At 35.5% G+C, this 13,540-nt stretch overlaps 1 protein-coding gene and 1 non-coding gene across 3 annotated transcripts; one reads left to right on the forward strand and one right to left on the reverse strand.

Annotated features, from left to right (window-relative positions):
• The first annotated feature begins 3,815 nt into the window (after positions 1-3,815).
• LOC111906059 (protein indeterminate-domain 7) lies at positions 3,816-6,732 on the forward strand. 2 transcript variants are annotated; one of them, XM_023901791.3, is made up of 4 exons: positions 3,816-4,196; positions 4,314-4,687; positions 4,898-5,297; positions 5,539-6,732. In XM_023901791.3, exons 2-4 carry the CDS (start codon positions 4,477-4,479, stop codon positions 6,581-6,583), a joined length of 1,656 nt encoding a protein of 551 aa, XP_023757559.1. In that variant the 5' UTR covers positions 3,816-4,196; positions 4,314-4,476; the 3' UTR covers positions 6,584-6,732. The 2 variants fall into 2 exon arrangements, with proteins under 2 accessions (XP_023757559.1, XP_052620537.1); XM_052764577.1 differs by having other exon boundaries at positions 3,816-4,687.
• Positions 6,733-11,507: 4,775 nt separating this feature from the next.
• On the reverse strand, positions 11,508-11,614 carry LOC111906122 (small nucleolar RNA R71). Its single transcript, XR_002855102.1, has one exon. It is a non-coding gene; the product is annotated as a small nucleolar RNA R71 (small nucleolar RNA).
• Between the last annotated feature and the right edge of the window lie 1,926 nt (positions 11,615-13,540).

A 13,540-nucleotide genomic window follows, 5' to 3' on the forward strand; every position in this document is an offset into this window, starting at 1 on the left:
GAGGAAAACGCCAAGAGGAACTGGGGTTTTAATGCAATCAATGAGGCAACGAACCGTCCTCATGATGAAACCACCGAACAATGGCGATTTCGCCCCGCCAACTTCACAAGTTGTCAATAGCAGTTCGCTACTTATCTATGAGTAGACTAGAACAACTCTGCTACACGACGAACGCAGAATCCTAGTGGTCTAAGGGACTTGTTAATGTTACCAAATGGCCACATTAAATGTAACAGAGACGTTACTGCGTTGGCTGAGACTCGGTCTTGACCCCAGAGAGCCAAAGCCAGAGCGACAACTCATTTCTCATCACAAGGGAAGAACATCCTATGTGATCTCCCCATTCTTCCAGAACCAATAAGAAAGCTACAAATAGTTCGGGTGACGCCAAAACTGACGTCACCTGGCAGTTAGTTAGCCTGAATAGCTCTCCCTGTAAGAGGAGGCCATGTATCACACTCACGAGAGATGGTCCCCAGGATCTGTTAGTAACATGTATAAAAGGATCTCTTCCGTCTCAAGGAAGGGATCCATCTTCTTTCTCACGAAGATTACCCTAAGATTTCTCTCTCACTCTAGACTAACTTGATCTTCGGAGCGACGTCCCGGGAGAACACCCGATCGTCCTCTAATGGTTCTTCTATGATTGTGTTCTCAGGCAAGCACCCAAGTCAGATCCATCATTTAGCATCCAGAACATCTACGTACATGTCACAGCAGTGAGGTTTATGTCCTCCAAATTTGAGGGGAAGACATTGAAAGGTTTTCGATGTTGCGATTTTGACAACTTTTTGGTGCATTTGGAATTTTCAGAATGTCACAATCTTTTGAATGGATGTAAAATAGTGTTTATTATTTGATGATATCGTATATAATACTTTCTAATAGATGTAGTAAAACTAAGTTAGGTTTGACTGTTTGGCTTCATAACCATGTTTTTGCTTCGAACTTCATGTAATTGTTTTATTTTCTAGCTCCTTGTTAGTTTAATATAATTTTGCCATTAAAAAAAAGAGATTAAAGGAAAAATAAAAAGCTAAATATAAAATCAAACCCTTAGTATCTCATCCACTTGCTTCTCTAACTCAGATGTAATCAAAGTTCATAACATAAATCAAAGGAAAAATAAAACCCATATATAAAATTAAAGCCTCTTCTCCCCTCCACTTGCTTCATAAACCCGTATGTAAAATCCAATAGTCAAATTGTACCTTGTTCTCCTATGTACCATATTCAAGTGAAGAAAGAGACATAGTGGTGAGTGCAAAATCAGAAGGAAAAACAAACCCAATATCAACAATCTTCTTACTTGAGTTTTCGAGTGGTGATCACAAATTCAGAGTTGCTAGCCCTGTTCTTAATTCATTATGGAGAGAGAAGGAACAAAAAATAAAAGAGAGTTATCCGACACCCACCTAAGTACAAAATCAGAAGAAAAAACAATCCTATACAAAGAAGAAGGCCGCTTGGAATTAAAAAGACAAAATTGCAAAAATGGTCCCTATGGTTAGCAAATTTATGTGTTTTTTGTCGAAGACGAAACCTTGGTGCATCAGTGGTCTAATTTCATAAACCATGTGTGTTTTTGGTCCCTATGGTTGGTATTTTTGTGTACTTTTGGTCTATACCCCACATAAACTGACACCCTTATGATAGTTTTTTTTTTTTAATATTTTCTTATTCTTTTAAATAAATAAATAAATAATCCATAAGAATTCACACCCCCACCCACCTATGTCATCACTCTCACGTCTCTTTCTCTTTCTCTCTCTCTCTCTCTCTCTCTCTCTCTCTCTCTCTCTCTCTCTCTCTCTCTCTCTCTCTCTCTCTCTCTCTCTCTCTCTCTTCCATTCTTCTAGACGACATCATTCTAGTTGGGTCTTCATTGGAGTACCGTTTTCCTGATGGAGTACTTTTTTACAGAGTAACCTTCAAGCGGATAAGTGAAGTAAACACACACAGGCACACACGTTTGGGACAAAGAGAGTAGGGGCGCTGGAGGAAGAAAGTGTGCTGAAGGAAGAAGAGGATGGATTTGATCAAGGTGAAGCAGATTATGGAGTAATGGACTCTGATCTATGATCTGAAACCTCTTTCTTAGAGTAAACTGCAAATGGGAGAACACCAGTGAAACCCTAGAAGTATCTGACGTCGAATTCATAGGAGACAATCACCGAATCTGCTTCAAATTTGAGTTCTTGGTTTTAGCACTTGATTTTATTATGTTGCCTTCGTCCTCCACATGCTCCAACAAATTCAACATTTGATTCCTTTTGTTAATCTGAGTTTTATTTGATCTTAATTGTTGTTTTTTTTCTAAGCACAAATATTATTGCAGGTTTGAATTAAAGCTGAAGCAGGGGTTAAAGACGGTGTTATTAAGGATGGAGTTGGAGGTTATGGAGGTGATGAAGGTGGTTTTAATGGTGGTGAGCTCCAACGGTGATTACAGGTGGTGCGAAAGGTAGTTTTTGTGGCTTTAATGAGGGTGAGGGGTTTTAAATCTAACGAGACAGTGGGAGAGAGAACGATGGGGATGGCGAGTCTCACAACCAGGACTCTGGAAAATGTGGTAGTGGTTGCGATCTACGTGAACTCCGACGAGAACGGCGCTTGCTGATGGTGGTTCCAAACACAGGTGATGGAGTGTGGAGATGATAAGAGTGGGGAATGGGTCATTTGTTTTTTATTTTTTGTTTTGAGTTCAAAAAATTACAAATTAAATTAGTTTACGTATTTCAACAATTAAAGAAAATGAATAATATAAATTATAAGGGCATAACCGTCTTTTTAAGTGTATAGGGACCAAAAACAATAGAAATATCTAATTTTGGACCATTGGTGCACAAAGATTTCGTTTTGGACCAAAAACGCATAAATTTGCCAACCACAGGGACCATTTTTACAGTTTTATCAATTAAAAATGAATTAAGTTTCACATTTACGAGATGAATTAAGTTTGATTTTAAAAATTTTAAAAATTTTAAAAATAAAAATGCCACACATACTTGGTATAATCGAGACTAGCTGTAACTGAGGCTAAATTAGACATTTTCCCTATTTTAACCGGTTAAATGATATTTACCAAACTAACATCGAAAAAAATTAATAACCAAATGAAATAAAAAGTATTAGTTGACTGGACAACAATAATATTAAGCTTTACGTTTTTAAAGGGCCTATTTTTTGTCTTGCATATAAATCATTGACAAAGATTGTTATGTTCAATATATTTACACCAATTTGTTTTTTTCTTATGTTTTTGTCTGTAAATGAATATAATGAAGAGCATATAGTTAATATGACTATAACCTAGTATGTAATGCTCAATATATTTGTTTTTATTGCATAAAAGAATTAATACCAAGGCAAAAAAAAATCTTTAATTTCAAAAAAAGAAAAAGATGGATGTGAAGGTGGACTTTCGTGTGTCAAAAGCTCACTCCCTTTTCTTATGTACTCCTTTCGATATTGATGGCAAAAATTTTGAATCCATTATTATCTTTATTTCAACTTTTATGAACAAGAGCAATAGAAAAGTCCAAAAAGTTGCTTGAAACAGTATTACAAATCTCTTTTTGATATTTGATATCAATTATAACGCCTTTTCGATTATTTAAATTAAAATTTATAATTACTTTCTTTCTCAATCAATATTAATGATTTGTTCACATACTATTTTCATTTTTTAAGTGTGCCATAAATTTTTATATGAGAGAGGGAGAAAGTAGTAATTGTACATCACAAAAAGCAAAGCCAATAATGTATATGAGTTTATTTTTGAATGAGAAGCAAACAAAGGATAGGACAAAAACATGCAACTTCAGAATCGCGGTTGCCTTTTGGTTTTTTGGTTCCATTTTGATAGGTTCGAGCTGCCCGCTTGATCAAAGAGGTCCAAATTTAGGGATACGTTCTCATCCACATCTCTCTCTCTCTCTCTCTCTCTCTCTCTCTCTCTCTCTCTCTCTCTCTCTCTCTCTCTCTCTCTCTCTCTCACACACACACACACACACATACACACACACAGAGTATTGATGAACTTGTTTTCTTAACCTGTACGGATTGGATTTTTGTTTTTGTTTTGGTAACTCAATTTGTACTTGAGCGTATGGATTCTTGTGTTGGATCATCTTGGAGAGTTGGCTTATAACTATATATCTCGGACAAGAAGAAGTTTGGTAACTGCCTGCCAGGTCCAGACTTTTGGCGTTTGAATTTTAGTTGTATCTTAACTTATCTTAGATTCATCAAGAACAAAAAGCTCTTCTAATGTTTTGTTTCTTATTTAGGCTTAATTTCTTGTCATTCAGATCCGTAGAACATGGGTTTCAAAGAAGATAAAAGTATCATCAGTCAATCTTTCTGATATATCGAGTCAAAGCGAAAGCTAAAAGGAATTTTTGTTTAATCCAGTTCATTTAATAACCTAGAGAGAGAGAGGAAAAAAAAAAAAAAAAAAGAGAGAGGAGAGAGATGAAGGGTATGTTTTTGGATGACAGTATGTCAAACTTAACATCAGCATCAAATGAAGCAAGCCTATCTTCATCAAGTAACAAGAATGAAGTTGGTACTATGTACCCTCCACCACAGCAGATGCAACAGTCCTCCTTAGCTTCTGTGCCAATTAATTCCGACAATCAAACGCAAACCAACAAGAAAAAGAGAAATCTTCCAGGCAATCCAGGTAAACCATGTTGGTTATCATATGTTATTTGTTTGATTCTTATCAAATCCATGTACATACGTCAATGTTAATATAATATAGACGTATATTTATCGATCTTGTATCTTCATCTTGGCATCTACCTTCTGATATATATATTGAAAGTGTTGTATATATATAAAGACCATTTCTTTATTTGATTAATTACATCATTTTAATTGAATCTTAAAGACCCAGAGGCTGAGGTGATAGCTATGTCTCCAAAATCACTGATGGCAACAAACAGATTTGTATGTGAGATTTGCAACAAAGGGTTTCAAAGAGATCAGAATCTTCAGTTGCATAGACGAGGTCACAATCTGCCATGGAAGCTGAAGCAAAGATCAAAACAAGAGGTGGTTAGGAAGAAGGTGTATGTATGCCCAGAACCCAGTTGTGTCCACCATGAACCCGCAAGAGCACTTGGAGACCTCACTGGTATCAAAAAACATTTCTCAAGAAAACATGGCGAGAAGAAATGGAAATGCGAGAAGTGTTCGAAGCGATATGCTGTTCAATCCGACTGGAAAGCTCATTCCAAGATTTGTGGCACACGAGAATATCGATGTGATTGTGGCACACTTTTCTCAAGGTAAAATGGTCTAATAATTCTTAATAAACAAGATATATAGTATTTAATAAAAGTTCACGAGTGGAATAATCCATATTATGATATACTGTAGATTTTTGAAGTGTGTGTGAGTGAGAGAAAGAGAGAACAGTGTTATGCTACGATTTTTTAAGCTTCCACATACAATAAATGGGTTTCGTTTTTTTGTTTAGAGTGCTAAATTGTTTGTTTCTTTTTTGTTCCATCTCTATCATGACGACAGGAGGGACAGCTTCATTACTCACAGAGCCTTCTGTGGTGCTTTAGCAGGAGAAAATGCAAGATCTTCATCATCATCATCCTTACTACTTTCATCAAATCACCTTCCTCTCCATTTGCCAATGACTTTCCCACTCAAAACTGAACCTCAACATCTCCTACAACACCCACAACTCAATTCAAACATCATGACGAATACTTTACAACAAAATCATCAGTTACCATCCTGGTTTGTTCATCATCATCAACAAAACCCTACCCCTAATAACAATTCAAGTAATAATCTTCATCTTCCTTCTCCTTCTTCTCCTCCTCACATGTCTGCCACCGCATTGCTCCAAAAGGCAGCTCAGATGGGTGTGACCATGAGCAAGCCTGCAACTGGTACCAATACTGCCATGGTCATGTCACTGCAGCAACAGCAACAGCAACATCAACAGCAACAGCAACAGCACCAGTCCATTCTAAGTGGGCCCCACCATCATGATCACATGTGTGCACCTACATCACTGTTAACAGCTCATCATCACGCTTCCGGTCTTGGAAATTTGTCTTCAAGTGATAATGAACAACAAGGGATGCTGGGATTAGGTGGCGGGTTTGCTAACGTGAACACGGGTTGCTTCGACCACCAAACCGATGCAATCACAACCAATGCTATGCATGCTCACTCTCATCTGCTTCATACTGAATCCTTGGCTTGTACAACTGGAATGTCAACTGCATTTCAAGAGGCTTATAATGGCATGATGAGTTCAACAAAGAGTGCTCACAGTACCGGCTTTCAAGAAGCATTTATATCAGCGTCAGGCGGAGCAGCACTGAACCCGAGTAAAGCAAATGGCGGTGGTCAAAACGATGAGTTGACAAGGGATTTCTTGGGACTTACAGGATTTCCACCTCATACTGTTGATCATCATTTTCTCAGTATGGCTGGTTTGGATCAGTTAAGCACTTCTTCACCCTATCATCATCATCAGCAGCAGCAGCAACAACAGCAACAAGATAATCATAGCCAGAACCAAAATCAATTACCTTGGCATGGGTAATGTTAAGCTAGCAAGTCCATGGACGATAATGGGAAAATTCAACTTATATATTTTCACCCTATTATCGTGTTTTAAGCGCTTAATTACATAGTCCTTTTTGCTTATTACAGTTGATTTTGTTAGGTTTAATCGCCAGGCAAACTTTACAATTCTCGTTTCTTTTTTTTTTTTTTTTCTTCTGTTGGAAGTTTCAAGAAAAACATAATATTTGCTTGTAGTAATTGAAGTTTTAGACTTGTTCCTTGGTATGTTCAATTAAACCTAATCGAAACAGTAAAATGTAGAAAAAAAGACGCTGAAAAGTTAGTTTTCAACTAAGTGTGAGACAAGTACACCAGTTTATTGAAAAAAATTTACTCAATATATAAATATAAGTATTTTTTTAAGAAAAATATTAAATATAAAGATGTAAACATTAAGTATTTTTAAAATAAAAATTTAAAATAAATGCTAACAAAATGATAAATAAATAAATAATTCAATTTATACTAATAAAACAAACTATGTAAAAATAATTATATTTTGATCATATTTGTGGTTTAACCAAATATTTTTTTAGTTTTATCAATGAAATAAACAAAGTTAGATTATTTTTCCTATGTAAATTATTTTGGTCTAAAATGACAATAAACTTTGAAAGAAAATGCTAATTTTGAATTATGTATATTGAAGAAAACATATTAAAATTAAAATTTGAAAATATAAACAAACAAATTAATGACACGTTAATTCTTTCTATAACCTAAAATTTAAAATAGTTAATTAAGAAAATTGAAAATTACCATAAAATGACAATTAAAAATTAATTTCTAAGAATTAACCACAAAAATACATGTGGCAAAATGCATGAAAATGTTACAAGTGGTAAAAATTATTTTTATTTATTCGAGTAAAAGTAAAAGTATACAACTACCATGTAGTTTTTTTATATGAGGATAGCTAGAATTTGTTGTACCTTTTATTTATATATAAAAGTTTGTCTAAGATAGTTGTTAACTTTTAAATATATAAAACAAATTAAAAAATAAAAGCTAAAAGCTCCAAGAAGCTATTTGAATTAACTTTTAGGCGTATTTAGCACATAACTTTTGGAAGCGTTTGGAAGCTTCTAGCTTTTTAGCTTTTGACAAAACGCTCTACTTTATACAAAAAGCTTCATTTGACAGTACGAGCGTTTAGCTTTTAGTTTAAACAAAATGCTCCAAATCTAAAAGTTACTTCATATAGCCTTTAACAAAATGTTACTGAGCTTTTAAAATCAATTTCCATAATTACCCATATATATATATATATATATATATATATATATATATATATATATATATATATATATATATATATATATAATCAATTGTTCTTTTATGTAATTTTATATATTTCAAAAGCTACCAGCTACTTTTGCCAAACACTCATATAACAAATAAAAGCTAGATCTTCCCGCTACCAGTTACCCGCTACCCGTTTCCGGCTAACAACTATTTTTGCCAAAGATGCCCTTTGGATTCAAAGTTTTTTTTAAAAGTAAAAAATCAAACGAAAATAAAATATTCAAGTTTTTTTTTAAAAAAACTAAAAGCTCTTAAAAGTTCATGCCAAACATGCCTAGTAGCAAGAACATAAGAATAAAACATTTTCCATCCATATATATTAGAGATGTGAAAGTAAAATGAGCTTAATGTCATTATAGTCTCCATAATTGCAAGATCAATAAGCGAGTTGAATAACATGACAAATCTAGTTGTCATTCAATGGATAAAACTCTATCATGTGAAATACATGAGATGCCATCTTGGCATTAATATATTTGGTGTTCAATCACCATTGTATGAAATATAAAATAATGATATGACAATCCATTGAATTCTACAGAGTTCAATGGTCATAAAACTATTCAATTGGAAAAATGAAAATTTTCTGATTATTAAATGGATATGATAAATGAGCTTTTGTAGTGTTCCATTGAGCTTTGTAGAGTTCAGTATATTATAGAAAAATTTAACTGAGTTATATGGAACATAGAATGATGATGTGACAATCTATTTGACTCTATGTGGTTCAACACATTGTGGATGCCCTAAAGAAGTGAGTCTTTGAGGTTTTTAGCTTTAAAGACAAATACTTTTTGGCACTGCTATATAACCCATAACTTAGTTTTGCACCACCACATTAAGACAGTTTTTCTTTATTTAAAAAAAGTATCGAACCAACCATGTATAGAAACTAATTATACAAGAATTAAGATCAATTACAAGTCCATTACTTACAGATGTTGTTCCACAACGGCGAGCAATGACATACCATAAGAATATATGGTTGAACGGATTCAATTTCCTCATAACCAATAGGAAGCCAAACACAACGATGAACAATAACATATACAGTTGTCAAGGTTTACTCTTGCATGTTATTTATTATTGGCATTCCTTAGTGATAACATGCAACACCTTATAAAAATGGTATTTAAGTATCTATTTTGTAACTCGAGTTCATAAATAGGAGATTATGATGTGTTGTATATACACGCTTTCAGAACTTGTATACATGTATTATCTTACTTGGACCTTAGTTAAATAAAATGATAATAGAAATGTAATCTTGGAAAAATGAAAAAGATATTGGGCATGTGTACTTGGTTATTGAGGTACAAAAAGGATTAAACACCCGACATTCATAGTTTTAATAGGATTCATCAACCACCAGAGATATATGAATTTCATGTTTCCATTATAGAAGGTAAACTATAGGATCATTATGAATCTTCTGGTTACCAAGTGATATGTGCATATCTATATATATTTTTTACATCATATCTTAATAGTTATAGCTATAATTATGCTTATTATAGAACAAAAGGTACTTATTATGTTTAATATTTGTTATGTAGAGTAAAAGACATGCTCGGAAGCAATATGGAAACTGTAAGTAGGAAAATGTGAGCTTAAGAAAGAAGAAGATACATAAAGGATGTTGTTGGACAGCTTGACCCCTCGTCAGTATTTTGACCATATCTCCTGACTCATAACTTTGATTAAGGTGATTTAAAATGATCTAAAAACTAGACATAATTTCGGACGACTTCTCTGTTTTAAGAAAAGTCGGATTTCCAATCACCACAACGTGGTGATTCCACCACGATGTGGTGAATGGAATCTTGGCGATTCTTGACGCCGACTTGGAGAATACGCGATAAACTTGAGGACCACGTCGTGGTGTCGAGATTTTTGGTAACTATATATATCTCAGACATTAGGTCGATTCGAGGAGAGAGAGAGAGAGAGAGAGAGAGAGAGAGAGAGAGTGGGGGTTGAAGGTTACGACTATTAACGAAAAAATACCCTTCCAAGACCCCTTTGAGGGCAGAATTCAACTAGAGATCAAAGGATAAAGAGATTGGAGCAAGGATTCGCATCTCCACATTCAGTTTGCTTAGTTTAATCATGATTAGTCTAGTTTTCCTTATGTTTATGTGTTTACCAGCTGTGATTATGGGCTAAAAACCCTTTCTTTCATTTAGTTAGATGAAACCTAAAACTATGAGTTAGTTTCTTACTTTTTGGATTATATGAATTTCTTTTATGCATGTGTTTGATTATCACTACCTAGCATGTTAAAGTTTGTAACTTTGTTACATAATTTCAAGGGTAGTTTAGCTTAGTGACCATTAAATTACATGAACTTGATTACCTAGTGATTTAGTCACCATTAAATTGCTAGAGCTAGGATTGACCACATCTTAGTTAAGTGATAAAGGTAACAATTTAATTGTGTTAGAGAACATAATTGTGACCATAATTGTGTTTAACAAATCTTACATAGCCCAATTATAATTAATAACTAATTTTGTGTTTGCTTGTGTAGGACCTTACAAAGTAGTACATGAATTGGTGAAAATATTAGTAGATTTGACCAAATTTCTAATTACATATAAATTGGTAACCAAATTTATTAACATATAAATAAGAACTAACCATAGGAAAAGGTGGATTCGAAACTAAACAAAAGTGTTTTTAATATATTGATTATAGTCGTTTTTAGTTGAGTGCTTAAGTTTTTCTGAACTTGTAAAATCAGATACAACCCCCATTTTAGTTGTTTTTCTTAGTTTAGCTTTCAGTAGTTATTTTATTAATTAAATACCGTTCCCTGTTATCAACACCCAACTTACCTAAACTATTCTATAATTCGACTAGGTACACTGTCTAAGTGCGTTCTATCTAGTTAAGTTCGTTAGGTTATAAATTCAAAACTAGATAGGTATAATTTGTGCACATCAAATTTTTTTGCACCGTTGCCGGTGAACGACTTATTGGATTTCTAATTTAATTACTTTTAGTTATTCGATCCTTTTTGTGGGTTAAAAACCGCAAAAAGTTATTTTTCAGCATTTATTTTATTTTATTTTTTCGTCTAAACATCAACCACGTCGTGGGAACCTTGGCCACGTCGTGGTCACGTTCCAGGCAGTTTTTAGTTTTAGTTTTAGTTTATTTTAATTTTTGTTCCTTTTTACGCGTTTTTTTTAGTGTTTTTAGCAGGAAATATAGGGGACATCACGACCATGTCATTGGAAGAGTACAAAAGATATATGAGGAACGAAAAAAGATGGGGTCTTGATCCACCAAAAATCCCAACCACGACAAAGTTTGAACTTCCGGGGCACATTATTAATATGTTAAAGGAACTACCTTTTTATGGGAAGGAACACGAGGACGATTATGAGCATATAGAAGAGGTGGTGGAGATTTCACATTATTTTAATGCACCAAAATTGAATGAAGATATTGTGATGCTTGGACTTTTACTAATCATGTTGAAGAGTGAAGCAAAAGAATGGTTAAAATCACTTCCCTTTGGAGCAATCACGACATGGATTGATTTTAAGACCGAGTTCATCAACCAGTTTACCCCTCCTTCAAAAGTGGCAAAGCTTAAGAGAAATATCCAGAGTTTTCAACAATTAGAAGGGGAGTCATTATACGAAGCTTGGGAACGTTACAAGAGATTGTTACGACATTTCCCTCAACATGACTTCAATGTACAACAAGAAATCTCGATATTTTATGATGGAATCAATGTGGGGACTTGTCAACTTTTAGACTCGCAATGGCCCATGACAAAGAAGAATCCGGCAACAAATAAATATTTGATTGAAGAATTCGCTAGGAATTCAAGAGAGTATTATAACTCAAAGGAGGATTTCGCTAGAGGGAATTCAAGTAAAGATGGAGGTCAAGATACTATCAGCACAGTAATTGCAAAGCTCGACGCTATGGAAGAAAAGACCACAAAAATGGGTGGATCTGTAACAGCCCGGATTCCCAGGTATTATTCATTTATTTATTTTTGGTAATTTGTGATGAGACTCGGAGAGTTGGAGCCTAGACTCGCCGAGTATGATCGCGGATTTGGACGCGGGTTCGCGTCCGGACTCGGCGAGTCCAAGAGTGGACTCGGCGAGTCGACGCTGTTTAATGAAACCCTAATTTCTCGGCCTTGAGCCCTATTTAAAGGACCTTATACCCCTTCATTGCGACTACCTTCGACCTTGAGAGCACCAGAGCATCTGAGAGTCCTTGTGAGTGAGATAACAGGCCATTATTCGCCATCTTTGTGTGTGTTTGCAAGAAAGGAAGAGGAAGGCCAAGCTAGGAGAGTTGGGGAGCTTGGATCTACTTCCATTTCGGCAAAGGAAGCTATTTGAGGTAATATTCAGAGCTTATTCTCATGTTTTTATGGATAGGGTCAAATCTAGGGTTTCTTCATGCATTGTTTGCCTTATAATTGGAGTGTGAGAGGTCCCATGGGGAAATGGTACCTAGATCTGGACCTTAGTAGGTCCAGAGAGTCCCAAATGCTCTGCTTTATGCTTTCCCTTTTGAGTTGGGGGCTTAGGTTACCATTTTAGATGTCATTTCACCAAAAGAAGCCTTGTAGGCGTTGCATGGTAGCCAAGATTGGGACTTTACGTGATGAATGTGCTTGGAAGGACAGGATCTATGAGTTAATGGAACGGATATGACCTCAGGAGCGAGATTGAGTTGATGCATGGAATGGACTCGTCGAGTCTGAAGAACAGACTCGGCGAGTAGCATGAAGATTGTCCTTAACCACTCAGCGAGTGGTCTTGCCGAGTTAAGGGGTTGACTCAGTGAGTCAGAAGGGGTTGTCGAGTGGACTGAGTCGAGCTGGAACTCGCCGAGTTGTTCTTGAGACTCGGCGAGTTGAGTCGTGGTGGCCCCGCGATTCATGCCAGGTGGAACTCGTCGAGTCAGGGAAGTACTCGACGTGTCAAGAGATGATCCTAGGGAGTCAGTGAACACGTATAGACTCGCCGAGTCGCTCTAGTGCACTTGCCGAGTCCGGTCAAAGTTGACCGTTGAACGTTGACCAGAGTTGACCAGTGTTGACTCGATGGGGGTAGTCAACCTTAGTTGAGGAAGTGTTAATTAGAGATATATTGTGTCATAGGAGGATTATAGCTCGGAGGATCGAGCGCGAGTGATTTTCGGGATTTGCGAGTTATCGAGATACGCGAGGTGAGTCTTCTCACTATATTTTACCTTGAGTAGGTAATCAGAGTTATGTGATAGAGTATTTGTATGCTACATGTATGTTATGTGTTGTACTGCATTATTTCTATGTGAATTATGCTGTGCATGTTTATAGAGTTGGAACCGGAAGGTTTCCAGAGTTAGAACCAGTGGGTTCACAGAGTAGGGTCTACGGACCCACAGAGTTATAGCCTCGAGTGGCTAATATGTGTTATGTGTGGTATTTTGGGGAACTCACTAAGCTTTGTGCTTACAGTGTTGGTGTTATTTGTTTCAGGTACTAGTGATGACCGTGGGAAGGCGCCGGCTTGATCAGTACACATACATGAGATTTTTATGATATATGATCTTGGGATTTTTGTATGACATGGATTGGAGTTTGAAACATTGATGTTTTTATGAAAAT

The sequence above is a fragment of the Lactuca sativa genome, chromosome 6 (assembly GCF_002870075.4).
Source record: "Lactuca sativa cultivar Salinas chromosome 6, Lsat_Salinas_v11, whole genome shotgun sequence".
Classification (NCBI taxonomy): domain Eukaryota; kingdom Viridiplantae; phylum Streptophyta; class Magnoliopsida; order Asterales; family Asteraceae; genus Lactuca; species Lactuca sativa.

What these genes read in the sequence shown, in the direction of transcription:
- LOC111906059 (XM_052764577.1), top strand. Translation starts at nt 4,477, where the DNA reads ATGAAGGGTATGTTTTTGGATGACAGTATGTCAAACTTAACATCAGCA. An exon ending in AAATCTTCCAGGCAATCCAG is followed by an intron (nt 4,688 to 4,897) that starts GTAAACCATGTT and finishes TGAATCTTAAAG; the next exon opens with ACCCAGAGGCTGAGGTGATA. An exon ending in TGTGGCACACTTTTCTCAAG is followed by an intron (nt 5,298 to 5,538) that starts GTAAAATGGTCT and finishes TCATGACGACAG; the next exon opens with GAGGGACAGCTTCATTACTC.